Genomic DNA, 25,924 nt, shown 5'->3' on the forward strand with positions numbered 1-25,924 from the left:
AGGGGAGGATAACAATGATTATTATAATCCTCCCCTCACATATATGTAACATCTCCCCCTCACATATATAATCTGATAATCCCCTCCTCACATTGATAATCCCCTCACATATAATCTGATTGTGATATTATATATGTGAGGGGATAATCAGTGTGAGGAGGGGATTATCAGATTATACATGTGAGGGGGAGATGTTACATATATGTGAGGGGAGGATTATAATAATCATTATTATCCTCCCCTCACATGTATAATTTCCTCCCTTCTCACATTATATAATAAATCCCCCCTCACATTATATAATAAATCCCCCCTCACATTATATAATGAATCCCCCCTCACATTATATAATAAATCCCCCCTCACATTATATAATAAATCCCCCCTCACATTATATAATAAATCCCCCCTCACATTATGTAATAAATCCCCCCTCACATTATATAATAAATCCCCCCTCACATTATATAATAAATCCCCCCTCACATTATATAATAAATCCCCCCACACTATATAATAAATCCCCCCTCACATTATATAATAAATCCCCCCTCACATTATATAATAAATCCCCCCTCACATTATATAATAAATCCCCCCACACTATATAATAAATCCCCCCTCACATTATATAATAAATCCCCCCTCACATTATATAATAAATCCCCCCTCACATTATATAATAAATCCCCCCACACTATATATTAAATCCCCCTCACATTATATAATAAATCCCCCCCACCCCCCCACACTATATAATAAATCCTCCCTCACATTATATAATAAATCCCCCCTCACACTATATAATAAATCCCCCCAACCCCCACACTATACAATAAATCCCCCTTCACATTATATAATAAATCCCCCCCACCCCCACACTATATAATAAATCCCCCCTCACATTATATAATAAATCCCCCCCACCCCACATTATATATTAAATCCCCCTTCACATTATATAATAAACCCCCCCCCCCACACACTATATATTAAATCCCCCCTCACATTATATAATAAATCCCCCCACCTCACACTATATAATAAATCCCCCCTCACATTATATAATAAATCCCCCCACCTCACACTATATAATAAATCCCCCCTCACATTATATAATAAATCCCCCCCACCCCACACTATATAATAAATCCCTCCTCACATTATATAATGAATCCCCCCTCACATTATATAATAAATCCCCCCCACCCCACATTATATATTAAATCCCCCCTCAAATTATATAATAAATCCCCCCCACACTATATATTAAATCCCCCCTCACATTATATAATAAATCCCCCCCACCCCACACTATATAATAAACCCCCCCTCACATAATATAATAAATCCCCCCTCACATTATATAATAAATCCCCCTCACATTATATAATAAATCCCCCCTCACATTATATAATAAATCCCCCCTCACATTATATAATAAATCCCCCCTCACACTATATAATAAATCCCCCCCCACATTATATAATAAATCCCCCCCCCACCCCACACTATATAATAAATCCCCCCTCACATTATATAATAAATCCCCCCCACCCCACATTATATATTAAATCCCCCCTCACATTATATAATAAATCCCCCCCCACACTATATATATTAAATCCCCCCCACATTGTATAATAAATCCCCCCACCCCACACTATATAATAAATCCCCCCTCACATTATATAATAAATCCCCCCCACACTATATATATTAAATCCCCCCTCACATTGTATAATAAATCCCCCCCACACTATATATATTAAATCCCCCCTCACATTGTATAATAAATCCCCCCTCACATTATATAATAAATCCCCCCTCACATTATATAATAAATCCCCCCCCCACCCCACACTATATAAGAAATCCCTCCTCACATTATATAATAAATCCCCCCCCACCCCACACTATATAATAAATCCCTCCTCACATTATATAATAAATCCCTCCTCACATTATATAATAAATCCCCCCTCACATTATATAATAAATCCCCCCCACACTATATAATAAATCCCCCCCACCCACCCCACCCCACACACACACACACACACACACACACACACACACACACACACACGCACACTATATAATAAATACCCCCCACACACACATATTATATATACTCACATATCCGGCGGTGGGTCCCCTGCTGCGGCCTGGATCCCGGAAGCGGCCGTGTGGGGACTGAGAGGAGCGGGAGACTCTCTCTGCTCCGCTCCTCTCTATGATGCCGCCCGTGACGTCGTACGTCACGTGACCATCTCCCAGACAGCCATTGCGGTACTGGCTGCCTGGGGATGAGTGACGACGACGGCGGCGAACATAAAAAGGTAGCGTGCGGCGCAATACGGGCCCATGGGGCAAAAGGGGCGAGCTGCTTTTGGGCCCCCAGGAATTACAGGGCCCGGGGCAGCTGCCCCTTTTGCTCCACGGCCGCGGTGATTAGGGTGTGCCTGGGCACACCCGGCACACCCTGTGCGCACGCCTATGTCTACATTATATAAAAAGTTTTTGTTTATGACAGGTAAACTTTAACCCCTTCCCGCTATTGGACGTATGCATACGTCCAGGCGAATTACACGTTCGCGCAAATGGACGTATGCATACGTCCAAGCGATCTCCTGCTCTGCCGCGGGCAGCGCAGGAGATCGCGGGTGGGACTCAGCTGTCAATCACAGCCGGAGTCCCACCGCAGCTGCCGGGGCCGCGATCGCGCCGGTCCCGGCAGCATTAACCCCATAGATGCCGTGATCAGTCTGATCACGGCATCTATGGTGTTTGCAGGGGGAGCGCTCTCCCCCTGCCCATCAATCGCGGCGCCGCGATAAAATAAGGGGGATCGGGGGTGTCCAAGACACCCTCGATCCCCCTTGAAGAGATAGGAGTGAGGTGGCAGGGTTGCCACCCCTCCTATCCCTGCTATTGATCGGCGGAGCGGCCGACCAATAGCAGACTGGGGGCGGGGGGGGTTAAAGTTCGGTTCCCCGCGCTATGCTCGCCCATCGGTGTCCGGGCACAGCGGGGGGAACCGTGCAGTAGCGGCGGCGGCGGCGATCACTTACCCGGCGGCGGCGGCGGCGGCGGCTGTGATCACGGCGGCGGTGGAGGTAAGTATGACGCCGCGTGTGCAGAGTCTGTTGCCTAGCAACATCTGCAGGGCGACAGTTTAGAGAGTGGTCTCTAAACTGTCGCCCTCCAGATGTTGCAAAACTACAACTCCCACCATGCCTTGACAGCTGTTTGCTGTGTTGGCATGCTGGGAGTTGTAGTTTTGCAAGATTTAGAGGGGTTCAGGCTAGAGATCACTGACAGTGGTCTCTAAACTGTAGCCCTCCAGATATTACAAAACTACAACTCCCAGCATGCTCAGACAGCAGTTTGCTGTCTTAGCATGCTGAGATTTGTAGTTTTGCAACATCTGGAGGGCCACAGTTTAGAGACCACTGTCAGTGATCTCCAGCCTGAACCCCTCTAAATCTTGCAAAACTACAACTCCCAGCATTCAGGAACAGCAAATGGCTGTCTCGGCATGCTGGGAGTTGTACTTGCGTGCATCCAGCTGTTGCATAACTACATCTCCCAGCATTCTCTTTGGCAATCAGTACATGCTGAGAGTTGTAGTTCTGCAACAGCTGGAGGCACACTGGTTGGGAAATACCGAGTTAGGTAATAGGTTCTATTACCCAACTCAGTATTTTCCAGTGTGCCTCCAGCTGTTGCAAAACTACAACTCCCAGCATGCACGTTCTGTCAGTGCATGCTGGGAGTTGTAGTTTTGCCCCCCCCCCCCCCCCCCCTCCCATGTGAATGTACAGGTTACATTCACACTGGCGGCGGATTACAGTGAATTCCCTGCTTCAGGTTTGAGCTGCAGCAGCCGCAGCTCAAACTCCTAGCGGGAGACTCAGTGTAATCCGCCGTCAGTGTGAATGTAACCTAAAAACACTACACTACACTAACATAAAATAAAGAGTACAACACTACATATGCACACGTACACTGCCCCCCCCACCACCACCCCTTCCCCCCCAATAAAAATGAAAAACGTATCCTACAGCAGTGTTTCCAAAACGGAACCTCCAGCTGTTGCAAAACAAAAACTCCCAGCATTTCCGGACAGCCATTGACTGTCCAAGCATGCTGGGAGTTTAGCAACAGCTGGAGGCACCCTGTTTGGGAATCACTGGCTTAGAATACCCCTATGTCCACCCCTATGCAAATCCCTAATTTGGGCCTCAAATGCACATGGCGCTCTCTCACTTTGGAGCCCTGGCGTATTTCAAGGCAACAGTTTAGGGCCACATATGGGGTATCGCCGTACTCGGGAGAAATTGCCTAACAAATTTTGGGGGGCTTTTTCTCCTTTTACCCCTTATGAAAAGGTAAAGTTGGGGTCTACACCAGCATGTTAGTGTAAAAAAAAAAACATTTTTGTACACTAACATACTGGTGTTGCCCCATACTTTAAAATTTCACAAGCGGTAAAAGAAAAAAAGCCTCCAAAGTTTGTAACGCATTTTCTCCTGAGGACGGAGATACCCCATATGTGGGCGCAAAGTGTTCTGGGGACGCACAACAAGGCTCAGAAGGGAGAGTGCACCATGTAAATTTGAGGTCTAAATTGGTGATTTGCACAGGGGTGGCTGATTTTACAGTGGTTCTGACATAAGTGCAAAACAATAAATACCCACATGTGACCCCATTTTGGAAACTACACCCCTCACGGAATGTAACAAGGGGTACAGTGAGCATTTACACCCCACAGGTGTCTGACAGATCTTTGAAACAGGGGTCTGTGAAAATGAAAAATAAAATTTTTAATTTACACAGCCCACTGTTCCAAAGATATGTCAAATGCCAGTGGGGTGTAAATTCTCCCTGCACCCCTTATTACCTTCCGTGAGGGGTGTAGTTTTAAAAATGGGGTCACATGTGGGGGGTCCACTGTTCTGGCACCACGGGGGGCTTTGGAAATGCACATGGCCAAATTCTCTCTCCAAAAGCTCAATGATGCTCCTTCTCTTCTGAGCATTGTAGTTCACCCCCAGTGCACTTCACGTCCACTTATTGGGTATTTCCATACTCAGAAGAGATGGGGTTACAAATTTTGGGGGGTATTTTCTGCTATTATCCCTTGTAAAAATGTAAAATTTGGGGGAAAACAAGCATTTTAGTGTAAAAAAAATATTTTTTTTTTTACATATGCAAAAGTCGTGAAACACCTGTGGGGTATTAAGGTTCACTTTACCCCTTGTTACGTTCCCCAAGGGGTCTAGTTTCCAAAATGGTATGCCATGTGTTTTTTTTTTCTGTCCTGGCACCATAGGTGCTTCCTAAATGCGGCATGCCCCCAGAGCAAAATTTGCTTCCAAAAAGCCAAATGTGACTCCTTCTCTTCTGAGACCTGTAGTGCGCCAGCAGAGCACTTTTCATCCCCATATTGGGTGTCTTCTGAATCGGGAGAAATTGGGCTTCAAATGTTGGGGGGTATTTTCTGCTATTACCTTTTTTAAAAATGTTAAATTTTTGCTAAACCAAGCATTTTTGGTAAAAAAAAAATTATTTTTTTTACATATGCAAAAGTCGTGAAACACCTGTGTGGTATTAAGGTTCACTTTATCCCTTGTTACGTTCCTCAAGGAGTCTAGTTTCCAAAATGGTATGCCATGTCGTTTTTTTTTGCTGTCCTGGCACCATAGGGGCTTCCTAAATGCGACATGCCCCCCGAGCAAAATTTGCTCTCAAAAAGCCAAATATGACTCCTTCTCTTCTGAGCATTGTAGTTCGCCCGTAATGCACTTCAGGTCAACTTATGGGGTACCTCCATACTCAGAAGAGATGGGGTTACAAATTTTGGGGGGTATTTTCTGCTATTAACCCTTGCAAAAATGTGAAATTTGGGGGGAAACACACATTTTAGTGAAATTTTTATTTTTTTTTTTTACATATGCAAAAGTCATGAAACACCTGTGGGGTATTAAGGCTCACTTAATTCCTTTTTACGTTCCTCAAGGGGTCTAGTTTCCAAAATGGTATGCCATGTTTTTTTTATTTGCTGTTTTGGCACCATAGGGGCTTCCTAAATGCAACATGCCCCCAAAAAACCATTTCAGAAAAACGTACTCTCCAAAATCCCCTTGTCGCTCCTTCGCTTCTGAGCCCTCTACTGCGCCCGCCGAACAATTTACATAGACATATGAGGTATGTGCTTACTCGAGAGAAATTGGGCTACAAATTCAAGTATAAATTTTATCCTTTTACCCCTTGTAAAAATTCAAAAATTGGGTCTACAAGAACATGCAAGTGTAAAAAATGAAGATTTTGAATTTTCTCCTTCACTTTGCTGCTTTTACCGTGAAACACCTAAAGGGTTAAAACACTTACTGAATGTCATTTTGAATACTTTGGGGGGTGCAGTTTTTGTAATGGGGTCATTTATGGGGTATTTCTAATATGAAGACCCTTCAAATCCACTTCAAACCTGAACTGGTCCATGAAAAATAGCGAGTTTGAAAATTTTGTGAAAAATTGTAAAATTGCTGCTGAACTTTGAAGCCCTCTGGTGTCTTCCAAAAGTAAAAACATGTCAATTTTATGATTAAAATATAAAGTAGACATATTGTATATGTGAATCCAAAAAAAATAATATTTGGAATATCAATTTTCCTTACAAACAGATAGCTTCAAAGTTAGAAAAATGCAAAATTTTCAATTTTTTCATCAAATTTTGGGATTTTTCACCAAGAAAGGATGCAAGTTACCACAAAAATTTACCACTATGTTAAAGTAGAATATGTCACGAAAAAACAATCTCGGAATCAGATTGATAAGTAAAAGCATTCCAGAGTTATTAATGTTTAAAGTGACAGTGGTCAGATGTGCAAAAAAGGGCTGCGTCCTAGAGGTGAAAATGGGCTGTGTCCTTAAGGGGTTAATACTTTAATTATTTTACACGTCACCATTATTAGTGGAGAAATTTATTTAAATGTTTCCGATATTCCAGGAAATCAGGTTTGTTGATTGGTTCAGGTTTGTTGCTTGGTGTCAATTAAGGATTTAAAAGTTGTATGTGTGTGTGTGTGGGGGGGATGCCTGCAGTGTTCTCCTTTAGTTTTCTTATTCATAGAGTTATTCTCCAGTTCTCCAGTTCAAATAACAAATGTCCCCCTATAGTTTATTCTTCCTTCTTATAACACAATTGCTGCTGTATATATCTAGTAACACAGTTGTCTTGTATTGTTCCATAGTGCTCACCCCAGAGAATATACACATCTGAGGGCTTTTCTCTTTGCTATAGAAGAAATTAACAATAGATCAGATATCCTTCCCAATGTCACCCTGGGATATCACATATATGACTCTTGTGGACATGAGAATAAAGTTATAAAAGATGTTCTGCAGATACTGTCTGGACACACAGTGACAGCTCCAAACTATTCCTGTATGGAGAATGATGCAGTGGTCGGTTTTATTGGGGATTTACATTCTGGTACTACTCTCCCTATGGCCCAGCTGTTAAGCTTATATGGATATCCACAGGTGAGTAAAGAAAGTATCTAAGTGTAAACATATACACATGTATCTGCATCTAATCATTGACACCCATATTGACCCTCATTTACTATTGCAAACCCGACATGTTTTGTCGGGTTGTGCGCCAGATTCTGTCGCATTGCGCCAGAAATTCTGTCTGTGCCAGAATTTGCACCAGAATTGAAAAAACCCCGACTAACTCTCCATTTTGCTAAGAAATCCTGAAAAGGGGGTGTGATCGGTGGGGAAAAGGGGTGTGGTTACCGACATTTTCACAAAACAACAACATATTTACTAAGGTTTCCACATAAAATGTGGTGGATTTCAGCTGAGGAAAACCCTACAGATTAGAACATGTGTAAAAAAAAAAAGCAAAGTGTAGGGAAAGTGGAAAATCTGGGGAAACCTTAGTAAATACTGTGGAAAATAAATTGTAGGGAATTAAAACCCACAAAGAAACCTACACAACACTCTTAGTAAATAAGGGCCATTATGTCTATCTGAGTTAGTTTACTTGGTTAGATCATCAGATGTCAGTCTCATGTCTGTCTTGTGCGCAGAAGCCAGTACTCAGTGAAACATTGTTGTCTTTATTGAAAATGCCTACAAAACAGCTAAAGAAAAGTGTTGTGTATGAATATTCTTAATGCTAATTTTTATCGCGAATATCGGTACTTCGCGATTTTGCTAATTTATTTTTTGTTTTTTTCACATGCTAATTTTTATGTGAATTGTTATGCAAATTTTCCATGCAAGTTTTCGATTTGTTTTGTTTTTCTCACATACAAATTTTTATGCAAATTTGAATGCAAATTTTTGCATGGAAAAAAAGTGAATGAAGATAGCGAATATGCGAACAAAGGACGAATAATCGTCAATATATTCGCGAAATATCGCGAATTCGAATATGGCCCCTGCTGCTCATCACTACTAAAGAATTGCTAAAAAAAAGCACAGAGAATAGCAGCAAAGTTATAAAAGTCTAGGAGAAACTCAAACCTGACATGTTGGATTTACATGATCTTTACTCTTAGATAAAGAAAACATAGTAATTTTTTTTTTTGTATCTAAAAGTGAGGTCATGTACATCTGAAACAGGTCAGGTTTGCTATTTTGTGTTTTTTAGCAAGTCCTTTGCTGTTTTTATAGGCATTTCCAATAAAGAAGACATTTTATTGACTGCTATACACTTTGTTTATTCTATTTGGAACAGGGCCAGTTTTAGACTGTGTGGCCCTGGGCAAAAATGTGGCCTCCAGATTGTTTGACCAAAGAACACCATGTTGCGCTCCATGAATTGTGCTGCATCTCAGTTGATGTGAGGAAAAGATATTGTGCTGCAAACCCCAAGTGGCTGTGACTACAACATGAGAAACATACTAATTCCATCCAGAATGAATTTGTGGCTGCGGTAATTCGGGGGTCTCAATGTGCTCAGCTCCACCCTTTGCAAGAACGAAGTGCACGGACAGCTGTGGAGCAACAGCATCTTGTAAGGACACATGTAGAGAAATCCGGTGCAAAACGGCATCATAAAATGTATGTATGCTATGTTCACATGACGGAATGTCCACACGGAGAATCTCCATGCTGACATTCTGCAAACTGGGGGGTGCCGTCTCAAAGACATCTATGCATTCTGTGCGGACTCCTCACAAAGAATGAACGTGATCATTCTGTGTGCGGACACAGAAAAAGGAATTTCTGTGCCGGAAACATCTGGCACGGATATCTGCTGTGTGCACAGAGCAGCAGAATCCTGTTGAATTCAATGGGACTTTGCTGCAGCGGATTCACCGTGTTGGTGTGAGGTGCAGAACAGCGTCCTTTGTAATTCTGCATTTGCCCCTCCCCTCAGCTGTCCGGAGAAGCAGAAGTAGCCATCCGGGGAAGGCAGAGCTCGGCAGGACGCAACCCTGCACCTCCCTCTGCCCCGTACACAGCTCCCTCCTCCTACCTTACTCAGGAGGAAAGGAGGGACATAGATTTTTACAGCTCTCTCCTGCAGGAGGGACTTAGATTTTCACAGCCCTGCTCACACGGTGCGTGCGGGGCTGTGAAAGTCTGCACCTCACACCGGATTCAGTGCTGCCTATTAGTAATATCTCCCACATATACTATAACAGTGCTCTCTTCAGTACTGCCTGTCAGTAATAGCTCCCACATATACTATAACAGTGATCTTTTCAGTGCTTCAAGTCAGTAAAAGGGCTCATTTTATTCTTTACACAGGAATAGTTTTCCTTTTAATGCCCCAAACTATACAAATGCCCCTTTTCTGCTCCTTACTGTGTAATAATGCCCACCGTCATGCTCCTTACTGTACTATAGATCATGGCACAAAAGAATAAGCCCTCATACATCCCTGTATATGGAAAACTGAGAAAATTATAGGGGTCAGAAGAGGGCGATTTTAAACAAACTTATTATGATAAATTAGATTTGCTGCAGCGGATTCTCCGTGTTGGTGTGAGGTGCAGAACAGTGTCCTTTGTAATTCTGCGTTTGCCTCCCCTCAGCTGTCCGGAGAAGCAGAAGTAGCTGTCCGGGGAAGGCAAAGCTCAGCAGGACGCAACTCTGCACCTCCCTCAGCCCCGTACACAGCTCCCTCCTCCTACCTTACTCAGGAGGAAAGGAGGGACGTAGATTTTTACAGCCATGTTCACACTGTGCGTGCGGGGCTGTGAAAACCTACGTCCTTCCTGCTGACAGGATCCGGACTGTGAAAATCTATATCACTGAGCAGGGGTGAGGTGACAGGAGCGGGGCTGTGAAAATTTCCGTCTCTCCTGCTGATGGAGGTGCGTGGAGAGCTGTGTGCGGGGCTGATGGAGGTGCAGAGTTGCATCCTGCCCAGCTTCCTGCTTTATCTTTGGAAATATCCAGACAGCTGAGGGGAGGGGTGAACACAGAACTGCATAGGACACAGTTCTGCACCTCACACCGAATTCCAATGCAGAATCCGCCACGAAAATTCTGACGTGTGAACATGGCCTAACAGTGATCTTCTCAGTGCTGCCTGTCGTAATAGTGCCCACATATACTATAACAGTGATCTCCTCAGTTCTGCCTGTCAGTAATAGTGCCCACATATACTATAATAGTGATCTCCTCAGTGCTGCCTATCAGTAATAGCTCCCACATATACTATAACAGTGATCTTCTCAGTGCTGCCTGTCAGTAATAGCCTCCACATATACAATAATGGTGATCTTCTCAGTGCTGCCTATTAGTAATAGCCTTCACATATACTATAACAGTGATCTCCTCAGTGCTGCCTGTCAGTAATAGCCTCCACACATACAATAACAGTGATCTTCTCAGTTCTGCCTGTCAGTAATAGTGCCCACATATACTATAACAGTGATCTTCTTAGTGCTGCCTGTCAGTAATAGCCTCCACATATACAATAACAGTGATCTTCTCAGTTCTGTCTGTCAGTAATAGTGCCCACATATACTATAACAGTGATCTTCTCAGTGCTGCCTGTCAGTAATAGCCTCCACATATACTATAACAGTGATCTTCTCAGTTCTGCCTGTCAATAATAGCCTCCACATATACTATAACAGTGATCTCCTCAGTGCTGCCTGTCAGTAATAGCCTCCACATATACTATAACAGTGATCTCCTCAGTGCTGCCTGTCAGTAATAGCCTCCACATATACAATAACAGTGATCTTCTCAGTTCTGCCTGTCAGTAATAGTGCCCACATATACTATAAGAGTGATCTTCTCAGTGCTGCCTGTCAGTAATAGCCTCCACATATACAATAACAGTGATCTTCTCAGTTCTGTCTGTCAGTAATAGTGCCCACATATACTATAACAGTGATCTTCTCAGTGCTGCCTGTCAGTAATAGCCTCCACATATACAATAACAGTGATCTTCTCAGTTCTGCCTGTCAATAATAGCTCCCACATATACTATAACAGTGATCTCCTCAGTGCTGCCTGTCAGTAATAGCACCCACATATACAATAACAGTGATCTTCTCAGTGCTGCCTATTAGTAATAGCCTACACATATACTATAACAGTGATCTCCTCAGTGCTGCCTGTCAGTAATAGCCTCCACATATATTATAACAGTGATCTCCTCAGTGCTGCCTGTCAGTAATAGCCTCCACATATACTATAACAGTGATCTTCTCAGTGCTGCCTATTAGTAATAGCCTACACATATACTATAACAGTGATCTCCTCAGTGCTTCCTGTCAGTAATAGCCTCCACATATACTATAGCAGTGATCTTCTCAGTGCTGCCTGTCAGTAATAGCTCCCACATATACTATAACTGTGATCTCCTCAGTGCTGTCTGTCAGTAATAGCCTCCACATATACTATAACAATGCTCTCCTCAGTGCTGCTTGTCAGTAATAGTGCCCACATATACTATAACAATGATCTTCTCAGTGTTCCCTGTCAGTAAAAGCGCTTATTTTATTCTTTACACAGTAATAGTTTTTCTTTCAATGCCCCAAACTGTACAAATGCCCCTTTTCTGCTCCTTACTGTGTAATAATGCCCACCGTCATGATCCTTACTGTCAGGGGTGGACTGACCGGACGGTCCAATCGGCCCTCATGCGAAGGCCCGGCCGGGAAAAGGGCCCGCGCTGTCCGCCGCCTGTCACATTAAATAATAATAATTAAAAAAAAGTAAATTACCCGCAGCCCGTGACACCCGGGCCCGGCACCGCGACCGCTGTGTATGTGTTTTAGCCGGCGGGGAACGATGTCACTGGCTGCTATGTCGCATCTCCCAGACAGCCACGGCAGCCCTGTAAGAGAACCACAGTGGCTGCCTGTGAGCGGCGCTTAGGTCACGTGAACTTCACATCCGGCAGTGCCAGAGTTTATTGCTGCCGTCGAAAACCAGTGCACCCGGCCTACTTGTCCTCTGTGTACGGAGCCCTGCTTGTCCTCTGTGTCCGGGAGCCCTGCGGGAGTCCTGCTTGTCCTCAGTGTACAGAGTCCTGCTTGTCCTCAGTGTCCGGGAGCCATGCTTGTCCTCAGTGTCCGGGAGCCCTGCATGTCCTCAGTGTACAGAGCCCTGCTTGTCGTCAGTGTACAGAGCCCTGCTTGTCCTCAGTGTACAGAGCCCTGCTTGTCCTCAGTGTACAGAGCCCTGCTTGTCCTCAGTGTACAGAGCCCTGCTTGTCCTCAGTGTACAGAGCCCTGCTTGTCCTCGGTGTACAGAGCCCTGCTTGTCCTCAGTGTCTGGGAGCCCTGTTTGTCCTCAGTGTCCGGGAGCCATGCTTGTCCTCTGTGTCCGGGAGCCATGCTTGTCCTCTATGTCCGGGAGCCCTGCTTGTCTTCAGTGTACAGAGCCCTGCTTGTCCTCAGTGTACAGAGCCCTGCTTGTCCTTGGTGTACAGAGTCCTGCTTGTCCTCAGTGTCCGGGAGCCCTGCTTGTCCTCAGTGTACAGAGCCCTGCTTGTCCTCAGTGTACAGAGTCCTGCTTGTCCTCAGTGTCCGGGAGCCCTGCTTGTTCTCAATGTACAGAGCCCTGCTTGTCCTCGGTGTACAGAGTCCTGCTTGTCCTCAGTGTCCGGGAGCCCTGCTTGTCCTCAATGTCCAGGAGCCCTGCTTGTCCTCAATGTCCGGGAGCCATGCTTGTCCTCAGTGTTCGGGAGCCCTGTTTGTCTTCAGTGTCCGGGAGCCCTGCTTGTCCTCAGTGTCCGGGAGCCCTGCTTGTCCTCAGTGTCCGGGAGCCCTGCTTGTCCTCAGTGTCCAGGAGCCCTGCTTGTCCTCAGTGTCCGGGAGCCCTGCATGTCCTCAGTGTACAGTGCCCTGCTTGTTCTCAGTGTCCGGGAGCCCTGCTTTTCCTCAGTGTACAGAGCCCTGCTTGTCCTCAGTGTGCAGAGCCCTGCTTGTCCTCAGTGTGCAGAGCCCTGCTTGTCCTCAGTGTGCAGTGCGCAGAGGAGTGGCAGAGGCCTAAATCCTTCAGGCAGAGGTCGCAGCAGACTAGGGGCGATTGGCAGCAGGAGTAGCAGCGAGAGGCCCGAGCTCCCGTTATCAGCTAGCGGTCATGTCTCGACCAGCAACTCATCTGCCGTCGTCGATTGGTTAACACGGTCATTCACTTCATCACAAGTGACATCTGACACCCCCAGTCAATAGTCGGTGGGTTCGTCAGACACAACCTTCAGTTGGCATGGCCTGGGAGCTGTCCCTGTCCTCCCATTGCCTCTGTCCTATGCTCTTCCTTCCCCTACAGAAGTATCTTATGCTGTGGGTTCAACTCCACTATTCACTGAGGACGATCTAATAGAGGACAGTCAGCAGCTACTGCCCAGTCAAGAAGTGGAGGAGACATCCACCGCTTCCTCTGCTAGGCGGGCAAGTAGTGATTAGGAGAGTGACGTGGGAGGCTGTGTTGCCAGGGTTCAGGGTCCTGAAGCAAACACTGTTGAGGAACCTGAGGAGGACATCAGTGACGTTCAGACACTTGTTCATGATGATGAAGCCGATCGCAAATTGGAGCCTGGTGCAGAAGGGGCTTCATCATCATCATCATCATCAGGAGAAGAGAGTTGCAGGTTGCTTGTGAGGCAGCAGCTGAGCCAGCAAGGCGGTAGCATGGTTGGCAGTCGCCATGGTGGCAAATGTGAAAATTCTGGAGTCAAACGTGCATGGGCGAGACAACCTGCTTTGCGGCAGCCTACCTTCCCGTGAGGTAGTGAAACAGGGGTTCCTGGAGATGGCGGCTGTAGCAGTCAATTAGTGCGGACTATTGGTGGGAAAATCTGCTACTCGGCTGTGTGGCAGTTTTTCATCAAGTATCCAGAGGAGGTTCACATAGCCACATGCAAGATATGTCGGCAGAAGGTGAAACGTGGCCAGGGTCCCAATATTGGCACCACAGCCCTGCGTTAACATATGCTTCGCCACCATAAAGTGGCCTGGGAAAACCGTGGCTCCAATGTAGTGGTCCAGCCTGCTGCATCACCCAGTGGCACGCCGCTCCCTCTTTCAGCCAGCCAAGGCTCCACCACCTCAGCCGAAGGGAGCTGTGTGTTTGTGTGTCATACCCTCCTTCTGTCACTCCAGATGCTCCTGCTCCTCCTACTTTTAATCAGCCATTCTGCCAACAATCTATTGGCAGAACCATGTCAACAGTATGCGCCCACTCATCCAACAGTGCAGAAGCTGAATGTGCTCCTGTCTAAATTGCTGGTGCTGCAGTCCCTCCCATTTTAAGTGGTGGACTCTGCACCTTTCATAGAACTGATGGCTTGTGCAGAGCCGAGGTGGAGAGTGCCAAGACGTCATTTCTTTGCGAAGAAGGCAGTACCAGCCCTGCACAATTTTGCTGCTTTCTCCTCCACACTCTTGCGTTGGTCCTGTGACAGTGTGCGACTCCACATCCTCATCCTCCACTGTGTCCTCAGCCTCCACTGCCCAGACAAGTCTCAGTGGCCCTTCAGCATACCATTTGTGCAGGGCACGACAGTGTCAAGCTGTTCTTCACATGGTTTGCCTTCGCAAGAAGAGTCACACAGGGGAGGAACTGCTGAAAGCCATTCGTACAGAAATCGAAGCATGGCTTACTCCATTAAAACTGGAAATGCGAACCATGGTGACTGACAACGGGAAGAACATCTTGCATGTGCTGCAACTGGGAAGGCTGAGCCATGTGCCCTGCATGGCACATGTATTCAATCTGGTTTTGAAGCAGTTCTTGAAGTGTTCCCCCCATTTGCAAGACATCCTAATAATGGGAAAGAAACTTTGCATGCACTTCAGCACATCCATATGTTGGACCAACTGTACAAACAGAGAAAAGCCATCACCGATTTATTGATGATCCACGCGGATAGGGGTACTCCACTGTTTAACTTCAATGTGAACCAGTGGCAGCTCATACCTGACACCTGTCATTTGCTCAGACCCTTGAGGAAGCCACATTATTAGTAAGTCGTCAGGATTACGGGATGAACAACGTCATTCCACTGCTTAATTTCTTACAACACGTGTTGGAAACAATTTCTGGTCAGAGCACTGGAGAAGTGGCGCCTACATCTCATGGTCACATGAGCCCTGAGAGGGCTGAACTGGAGGAGGAGGAGGAGGGGGAAGGGCACAGTGGAGCACAGTGTAGGTTTCCCCAAATGGGTGTTATTTCAAGTAATCTGACAGGTGAGGAGGAGCAGGAGCAGCCAGAGGAGCTAGAGGGTTATGAGGAAGGTGAAACAGAGGACCCAGACCCACCGTGGCAGTATGCAGTGGAGATAGAGGCAGGGAGTCCCTCCTAGTCACTTGCACAAATCTCACGATGCATGCTCACCTGCTTGCGTAGTGACAGCCGAATTGTCACCATTCGGCAGTAGGGTGACTTCTGGATCTCCACCTTATTGAACCCTCGCTATCGCCACAAAATAGGGGCCTTTTTTACACCCACTGAGAGGGAGGACAAAATGACCTACTACAGAGGCATCCTATGTAGTCAGTTGGCCGATGCCTATTGGCGCCATCGTCCATCTTCTCGCAGGTCTGAATGGGGGGGCCCCCTGTGCTCACCTTTCCCGGCCATGGATGCTGGGGAGGGGTGGGGTGGCAGGAGCAGTACCAGCTCCATCAGCAGCAGCCTGAGTCTACAGTTGCTGATGAGTAGCTTTCTTCACCAGCATAATGAGCATCAGCAGCAGGTAGACCTAAAGCAGGACCTGAACCAGCAGGTGGTGGCATACCTTGACATGCCCATGCCAACACACCTTGAAGATCCACTGGACTTCTGGGCAGCCAAACTTGATTTGTGGCCTCAAATAGCAGTGTTTCCCCTGGAAAAGCTGTCCTGTCTGGCCAGTAGAGTGCCATCAGAGTGGGTGTTTAGTGCGGCGGGTGCCATAGTCACCCCAAGGAGAACTCGTCTGTCCTCGAAAAATGTGGAGAGACTGACCTTTGTGAAGATGTATCAGGCATGGATCAGCCAGGATTTCCAACCACCAATGCCTGATGCATGAGAGTAGATTGACCATGGTGCCACACCAACACTACACAAATATGGATAGTGCCAAACAGATTTATGGTGCTGCTCCCCAGTTACAAACATTCCTCTGCATCATACCTTTTTTCACCTACCTTCGTCACCAGGTACTGGTATTGCCACCTACCGCACCACTTTCTCACCGGGTCACTTTCAGGACTCCTGATGCTGCTGCTGTCACCTCCAGGCTGTCTCCATCAGCCACTTTATGGTCTCTTCTCATGCTTCAGCCAGCTCCAGTCTGTGTCATTCAGCAACTACATGGTTTAGGGATGCTGCTGGGTCTAAGACATTACCTATATATGTTTATGGTAGCACTAGGTACCATATATCTTCAATGGAAATTTCAAAATTCATATTTTATTCTTAGAGATTGTGAGGCTCTATTGTCTCCTCATCTGCCGCCAACTTCAGGCTGTGCCATTCAGACACAATATTGTCTCCCCATGCTGCCACACACTCCAGGCAGTCATTCAGCCACTATATGGTCTCCTCATACTGATGCCACCTCCAGGCTGTCTCATTCAGGCACTATATGGTCTCTTCTCATGGTTCAGCCATCTCCAGGCTGTGCCATTCAGCCACTATATGGTCCTTTGTACCCACACGCCGGGGCCCGGGACACTAAAACTTGGGAGTTAAAAGTTCAATTTCAAAAACGCTCAATTAAAAAATCTTACATTTCTATTTAAAATTCTTAAATTTCAATGGTCTCCTCATGCTTCTGCCAACACCAGGCTGTGCCATTCAGACACACTATGGTCTCCTCATGTGTCAGCCACCTCCAGGCTGTGCCATTCAGCCACTATATGGTCTCCTCATGCTTCAGCCAACTCCAGGCTGTGCCATTCAGCCACTATATGGTCTCCTCCTACTGATGTCACCTCCAGGCTCGGTCATTGTGACATGTGGCTCTTTGTTAGATTTGGTCCTTTGTACCGACACTCCGGGGCCTGGGACACTAAAACTTGGGAGTTAAAAGTTCAATTTCAAAACCCTCAATTTCAATTTAAAAATCTTAAATTTTAATTTAAAAATCATAAATTTCAAGGGTCTCCTCATGCTTCTGCCAAATCCAGGCTGTGACATTCAGACACTATATGGTCTCCTCATGCTTCAGCCAACTCCATGCTGTGTGATTCAGCCAATATATGGTTTACTGATGCAGCTGGACCTGGGTCTGGACCTAAAAAAATGTTATGGTAGCACTAGCTACCCTAAATCTTCAATTTAAATTTCAAAATGTGTCTTTTTTTCTTAGGGATTGTGAAGCCCTGGTGTCTCCTCATGCTGCTGCCAACTCCTGGTTGTGCCATTCAGACACTATATGGTCTCCTCATGCTTCAGTTAACTCCAGGCTGTGTTATTCAGGAAATATATGGTTTACTGATGCTGCTGGGCCTGGGTCTGGGAATAAAAATTTTGTTATGGTAGCACTAGCTACCCAAAATCTTCAGTTTAAATTTCAGAATTCATCTTTTAATCTTAGGGATTGTGAAGCCCTAGTGTCTACCCATGCTGCTGCCAACTCCTGGCTGTGCCATTCAGACACTATATGTTCTCCTCATGCTTCAGACAACTCTAGGCTGTGTCATTCAGGCAATATATGGTTTATTGATGCTGCTGGCTTGGGTCTTGGAATAAAAATGTTGTTATGGTTGCACTAGCTACCCAAAATCTTCAGTTTAAATTTCAGAATTGATTTTTTAATCTTAGGGATTTTGAAGCCCTAGTGTCTACTGATGCTGCTGCCATCTCCTGGCTGTGCCATTCAGACACTATATGGTCTCCTCATGCTTCAGCCAACTCCAGGCTGTGTCATTAAGCCAATATATGATTTACTGATGCTGCTGGACCTGAGCCTGGACCTAAAAAAAAATTATGGTAGCACATATAACTTTAAAAAGTCAAACTTCCCTGGGCTGAGAGCTGCACTACAGGACATAGACTGGGGGGAGGTGTTGTCAAATACTGATACAGAAGGTAAATGGGATATCTTTAAATCAACTCTAAATAACTATACAGCTAAATATATACCAAAGGGGAACAAATATAAACGATTAAAACGAAATCCTACATGGCTGACAAATTATGTTAAAAGAGCAATAAACAACAAAAAAATAGCTTTAAAAAAATACAAATCTGATGGGTCAGCTATAACATTTAAACAGTACAAAGAGCTTAATAAAATCTGTAAAAATGGAATAAAAACAGCAAAAATTCAAAATGAGAGACAGGTGGCCAAAGAAAGCAAAACTAATCCTAAATATTTTTTTAGATATATAAATGCAAAAAAACCAAGGACAGAGTATGTAGGACCCCTTAATAATGATTATGGGGAGGTTGTCACGGGCGATCAAGAGAAGGCGGAGCTACTGAATGGGTTCTTTAGTTCTGTATATACTAAGAAAGAAGGAGCTGACATTGGACAGGTCAGTGCTGGTAACACATCATATAATGTACTGAACTGGCATATTGTAGAAATGGTACAAGGTAAGTTAAGTAATATAAATGTAAGCAAATCTCCAGGGCCAGATGGATTGCACCCAAGAGTTCTTAGAGAACTAAGTTCAGTAATATCTATACCCCTGTTCATGATATTTAGAGATTCACTGGTGTCTGGTATTGTGCCAAGGGACTGGCGCAAGGAGAATGTGGTGTCTGTCACGATTCGGCTGGCAGGAGGTGGATCCTCTGTGCCAGAGAGGGATTGGCGTGGACCGTGCTAGTGGACCGGTTCTAAGTTACTACTGGTATTCACCAGAGGCCGCCGCAAAGCGGGATGGTCTTGCAGCGGCGGTAGTAACCAGGTCGTATCCACTAGCAACGGCTCAACCTCTCTGACTGCTGAAGATAGGCGCGGTACAAGGGAGTAGACAAGAGCAAGGTCGGACGTAGCAGAAGGTCGGGGCAGGCAGCAAGGATCGTAGTCAGGGGCAACGGCAGGAGGTCTGGAACACAGGCTAGGAACACACAAGGAAACGCTTTCACTGGCACAATGGCAACAAGATCCGGCGAGGGAGTGCAGGGGAAGTGAGGTATACATAGGGAGTGCACAGGTGAACACACTAATTAGACCAACTGCGCCAATCAGTGGCGCAGTGGCCCTTTAAATCGCAGAGACCCGGCGCGCGCGCGCCCTAGGGAGCGGGGCCGCGCGCGCCGGGACAGGACCGACGGAGAGCGAGTCAGGTACGGGAGCCGGGGTGCGCATCGCGAGCGGGCGCCACCCGCATCGCGAATCGCATCCCGGCTGGGGGCGGTATCGCAGCGCACCCGGTCAGTAGATCTGACCGGGGCGCTGCAGTAGCGAGGATGTTGCGAGCGCTCCGGGGAGGAGCGGGGACCCGGAGCGCTCGGCGTAACAGTACCCCCCCCCCCCCCCTTGGGTCTCCCCCTCTTCTTGGAGCCTGAGAACCTGAGGACCAGACTTTTGTCTAGGATGTTGTCCTCAGGTTCCCAGGATCTCTCTTCAGGACCACAGCCCTCCCAATCAACCAAAAAATTTTTTTTCCCTCTGACCGTCTTGGAGGCCAGTATCTCCTTCACGGAGAAGATGTCAGAAGAACCGGAAACAGGAGTGGGAGAAACAAGTTTGGGAGAGAAACGGTTGATGATGAGTGGTTTAAGGAGAGAGACATGAAAGGCATTGGTAATACGAAGAGAAGGAGGAAGAAGAAGTTTGTAAGAGACAGGATTAATTTGGCACAAGATTTTGAAAGGACCAAGATAGCGTGGTCCCAGTTTGTAACTGGGGACACGGAAGCGGACATATTTAGCGGAGAGCCATACCTTGTCTCCGGGAGCAAAAATGGGGGAAGCTCTTCTTTTCTTATCGGCAAACTTTTTCATGCGAGATGAAGCCTGTAAAAGAGAATTTTGGGTCTCTTTCCATATGGTGGAAAGATCACGAGTCACTTCATCCACAGCGGGCAAACCAGAGGGCAAGGGAGTAGGGAGGGGGGGAAGAGGGTGACGGCCGTACACCACGAAAAATGGGGATTTAGCAGAAGATTCAGAGACTCTGAAGTTGTACGAGAATTCGGCCCATGGTAGAAGATCTGCCCAGTCATCCTGGCGGGAGGAAACAAAATGCCGTAAATAGTCACCCAGGACCTGGTTAATTCTTTCTACTTGCCCATTGGATTGAGGATGATAAGCAGAAGAGAAGTTTAATTTAATCTTGAGTTGTTTACAGAGAGCCCTCCAGAATTTTGACACGAATTGGACGCCTCTATCCGAGACGATCTGCGTGGGCAAACCGTGAAGACGAAAAATGTGTACAAAAAATTGTTTTGCCAACTGAGGCGCTGAAGGAAGACCAGGAAGAGGAATAAAATGTGCCAACTTGGAAAATCGATCAACGACCACCCAAACAACAGTGTTGCCACGGGATGGGGGTAAGTCTGTAATAAAGTCCATACCAATCAGAGACCAAGGCTGTTCGGGGACAGGCAGAGGATGAAGGAGACCAGCAGGCTTCTGGCGAGGAGTCTTATCCCGGGCACAGACAGTACAGGCCCGCACAAAATCAACAACATCCGTCTCCAGAGTCGGCCACCAATAGAAACGAGAGATGAGTTGCAAGGACTTTTTGATGCCCGCATGGCCTGCGAGGTGGGAGGAGTGACCCCATTTGAGAATCCCGAGACGTTGGTGTGGAGAAACGAAGGTCTTCCCTGGAGGAGTTTGCCTGATGGAGACTGGAGAAGTGGAGATCAGACAGTCAGGAGGAATGATGTGTTGCGGAGAGACCTCTACTTCCGAGGCATCCGAGGAACGAGAGAGAGCATCGGCCCTAATGTTCTTGTCGGCAGGGCGAAAATGAATTTCAAAGTTAAAACGGGCAAAGAACAACGACCACCTGGCCTGGCGAGGATTCAGCCGTTGGGCAGACTGGAGATAGGAGAGATTCTTGTGATCGGTGTAAATGATAACTGGAAATTTTGATCCCTCCAGCAGATGCCTCCATTCCTCAAGTGCCAATTTAATGGCCAGTAGTTCTCGATCCCCGATGGAATAGTTCCTCTCCGCCGGAGAGAAGGTCCTAGAAAAAAAAACACAAGTAACAGCATGCCCGGAAGAATTTTTTTGTAGAAGGACCGCTCCAGCTCCCACTGAGGAGGCATCAACCTCCAATAGGAAGGGTTTAGATGGGTCAGGTCTGGAGAGCACGGGAGCAGAAGAAAAGGCTGACTTGAGCCGTTTAAATGCGTCTTCCGCTTGGGGAGACCAGGACTTAGGATTGGCATTCTTCTTGGTTAAAGCCACGATAGGAGCCACAATAGTGGAAAAATGTGGAATAAATTGTCTGTAATAATTGGCCAACCCCAAAAAACGTTGGATAGCACGGAGTCCGGAGGGGCGTGGCCAATCTAAGACGGCAGAGAGTTTATCTGGGTCCATTTGTAGTCCCTGGCCAGAGACCAAGTATCCTAGGAAAGGAAGAGATTGACATTCAAACAGACATTTCTCCATTTTGGCATAAAGTTGATTGTCTCGAAGTCTCTGAAGAACCATGCGGACATGCTGGCGATGTTCTTCTAAGTTGGCAGAAAAAATCAGAATATCGTCCAGATACACAACAACACAGGAATATAAGAGATCACGAAAAATTTCATTAACAAAGTCTTGGAAGACGGCAGGGGCATTGCACAGGCCAAAGGGCATGACTAGATACTCAAAGTGTCCATCTCTGGTGTTAAATGCAGTTTTCCATTCGTCCCCCTCCCTGATGCGGATGAGATTATAAGCACCTCTTAAGTCCAGTTTGGTAAAGATGTGGGCACCTTGAAGGCGATCAAAGAGTTCTGAGATAAGAGGTAGGGGGTAGCGGTTCTTTACCGTGATTTTATTAAGTCCGCGGTAATCAATGCAAGGACGTAGGGAGCCATCTTTTTTGGACACAAAGAAAAATCCAGCTCCGGCAGGAGAGGAGGATTTGCGGATAAACCCCTTTTTTAAATTTTCCTGGATGTATTCAGACATAGCAAGAGTCTCTGGGGCGGACAGAGGATAAATTCTGCCCCGGGGTGGAGTAGTGCCCGGGAGGAGGTCAATAGGACAGTCATAAGGCCTGTGAGGAGGTAAAGTCTCAGCTTGTTTTTTGCAAAATACGTCAGCATAGTCCATATAAGCCTTAGGGAGACCGGTTACAGGGGGACCCACAGGGTCACGGCAGGGAGTACTGGGAACCGGTTTAAGACAGTCCTTGAAACAAGAAGTACCCCAGCTCTTGATCTCTCCTGTGGACCAATCAAGGGTTGGGGAATGGCGTTGAAGCCACGGTAGTCCAAGGAGAATTTCGGAAGTGCAATTGGAGAGGACCAAAAACTCAATTTTTTCGTGATGAGGTCCGATGCACATTAGGAGGGGCTCCGTGCGGTAAAGCACGGTACAGTCCAATCTTTCATTGTTAACACAATTGATGTAGAGGGGTCTGGCGAGACTGGTCACTGGGATGTTGAACCTGTTGATGAGAGAGGCCAAAATAAAATTTCCTGCAGATCCGGAATCCAAGAAGGCCATAGTAGAGAAGGAGAAGGTAGAGGCAGATATCCGCACAGGCACAGTAAGGCGTGGAGAAGCAGAGTTGACATCAAGAACTGTCTCACCTTTGTGCGGAGTCAGCGTACGTCTTTCCAGGCGGGGAGGACGGATAGGACAATCCTTCAGGAAGTGTTCGGTACCGGCACAGTACAGGCAAAGATTCTCCATGCGGCGTCGTGTCCTCTCTTGAGGTGTCAAGCGAGACCGGTCAACTTGCATAGCCTCCACGGCGGGAGGCACAGGAACGGATTGCAGAGGACCAGAGGAGAGAGGAGCCGGGGAGAAAAAACGCCTCGTGCGAACAAAGTCCATATCCTGGCGGAGCTCCTGACGCCTTTCGGAAAAATGCATGTCAATGCGAGTGGCTAGATGAATGAGTTCATGCAGGTTAGCAGGAATTTCTCGTGCGGCCAGAACATCTTTAATGTTGCTGGATAGGCCTTTTTTAAAGGTCGCGCAGAGGGCCTCATTATTCCAGGATAATTCGGAAGCAAGAGTACGGAATTGGATGGCGTACTCGCCAACGGAAGAATTACCCTGGACCAGGTTCAGCAGGGCAGTCTCAGCAGAAGAGGCTCGGGCAGGTTCCTCAAAGACACTTCGAATTTCCGAGAAGAAGGAGTGTACAGAGGCAGTGACGGGGTCATTGCGGTCCCAGAGCGGTGTGGCCCATGACAGAGCTTTCCCAGACAGAAGGCTGACTACGAAAGCCACCTTAGACCTTTCAGTAGGAAACTGGTCCGACATCATCTCCAAGTGCAGGGAACATTGCGAAAGAAAGCCACGGCAAAACTTAGAGTCCCCATCAAATTTATCCGGCAAGGATAGTCGTAGGCCGGAAGCGGCCACTCGCTGCGGAGGAGGTGCAGGAGCTGGCGGAGGAGATGATTGCTGAAGCTGTGGTAGTAGCTGCTGTAGCATCACGGTCAGTTGAGACAGCTGGTGGCCTTGTTGCGCTATCTGTTGTGACTGCTGGGCGACCACCGTGGTGAGGTCGGCGACAACTGGCAGTGGAACTTCAGCGGGATCCATGGCCGGATCTACTGTCACGATTCGGCTGGCAGGAGGTGGATCCTCTGTGCCAGAGAGGGATTGGCGTGGACCGTGCTAGTGGACCGGTTCTAAGTTACTACTGGTATTCACCAGAGCCCGCCGCAAAGCGGGATGGTCTTGCAGCGGCGGTAGTAACCAGGTCGTATCCACTAGCAACGGCTCAACCTCTCTGACTGCTGAAGATAGGCGCGGTACAAGGGAATAGACAAGAGCAAGGTCGGACGTAGCAGAAGGTCGGGGCAGGCAGCAAGGATCGTAGTCAGGGGCAACGGCAGGAGGTCTGGAACACAGGCTAGGAACACACAAGGAAACGCTTTCACTGGCACAATGGCAACAAGATCCGGCGAGGGAGTGCAGGGGAAGTGAGGTATACATAGGGAGTGCACAGGTGAACACACTAATTAGACCAACTGCGCCAATCAGTGGCGCAGTGGCCCTTTAAATCGCAGAGACCCGGCGCGCGCGCGCCCTAGGGAGCGGGGCCGCGCGCGCCGGGACAGGACCGACGGAGAGCGAGTCAGGTACGGGAGCCGGGGTGCGCATCGCGAGCGGGCGCCACCCGCATCGCGAATCGCATCCCGGCTGGGGGCGGTATCGCAGCGCACCCGGTCAGTAGATCTGACCGGGGCGCTGCAGTAGCGAGGATGTTGCGAGCGCTCCGGGGAGGAGCGGGGACCCGGAGCGCTCGGCGTAACAGTGTCAATCTTCAAAAAGGGCTCTAGGTCTTCCCAAGGAAACTATAGACCGGTAAGTTTAACGTGCATTGTGGGTAAATTGTTTGAAGGACTTATACGGGATTACATACAGGAATACATAGGGGATAATTGTATTATAAGTGATAGCCAGCATGGTTTTACTAAGGATAGAAGTTGTCAAACCAATATAATTTGCTTTTATGAAGAGGTGAGTAGAAGCCTTGACAGAGGAATGGCTGTGGATATAGTGTTTCTGGATTTTGCTAAAGCGTTTGATACTGTCCCTCATAGATGTCTGACAGGTAAGTTAAAGGAGTAGTCCAGTGGTGACTCAGTGGTTTACAACGTATCCCCTATCTTAAGGATAGGGGATAAGTTGCAGATCGCGGGGGGTCCGACCCTTGGGGCCCCCCGCAATCTCCTGTACGGAGCCCCGACAGCCCGCGGGAAGGGGGTGTGTCGACCTCCGCACGAAGCGGCGGCCGACACGCCCCCTCAATACAACTCTATGGCAGAGCCGAAGCGCTGCCTTCGGCAATCTCCGGCTCTGCCATAGAGATGTATTGAGGGGGCGTGTCGGCCGCCGCCTCGTGCGGGGGTCGACACCCGATATCTCGGCGGAGAGCCAGGGCCCCGTACAGAGAGATCGCGGGGGGCCCCAGCGGTCGGACCCCCCGCGATCTCAAACTTATCCCCTATCCTTAGGATAGGGGATAAGTTTTTCACCACTGGACTACCCCTTTAAGGTCTTTGGGTTTGGAAGCTTTAGTTTGTAACTGGATTGAACACAGGCTCATGGATCGTACCCAGAGAGTGGTGGTCAATGATTCATACTCTGATTGGTTCCCGGTTATTAGTGGTGTACCCCAAGGTTCAATACTGGGCCCGCTGTTGTTTAATTTATTTATCAATGATATAGAGGATGGCATTAACAGCTCTGTTTCTATCTTTGCAGATGACACCAAGCTTTGTAGCACGGTACAGTCTATAGAGGATGTGTATAGGTTACAAGATGACTTGGATAGACTAAGTGTCTGGGCATCCAGTTGGCAATTGAGGTTCAATGGGGATAAATGTAAAGTTATGCATCT

At 47.2% G+C, this 25,924-nt stretch overlaps 1 protein-coding gene across 3 annotated transcripts in view; it reads left to right on the forward strand.

Moving 5' to 3' along the window:
- Positions 1-25,924, forward strand: part of LOC130321061 (extracellular calcium-sensing receptor-like) — a 196,788-nt gene that overhangs the window by 49,318 nt on the left and 121,546 nt on the right. For all 3 annotated transcript variants that reach the window (XM_056553034.1, XM_056553032.1, XM_056553036.1), the window contains one exon: positions 7,260-7,551. In XM_056553034.1, coding sequence (XP_056409009.1) covers positions 7,260-7,551 — 292 coding nt within the window. The remainder of the gene's footprint in view (positions 1-7,259; positions 7,552-25,924) is intronic.

Source organism: Hyla sarda, chromosome 1, assembly GCF_029499605.1.
Source record: "Hyla sarda isolate aHylSar1 chromosome 1, aHylSar1.hap1, whole genome shotgun sequence".
NCBI lineage: Eukaryota > Metazoa > Chordata > Amphibia > Anura > Hylidae > Hyla > Hyla sarda.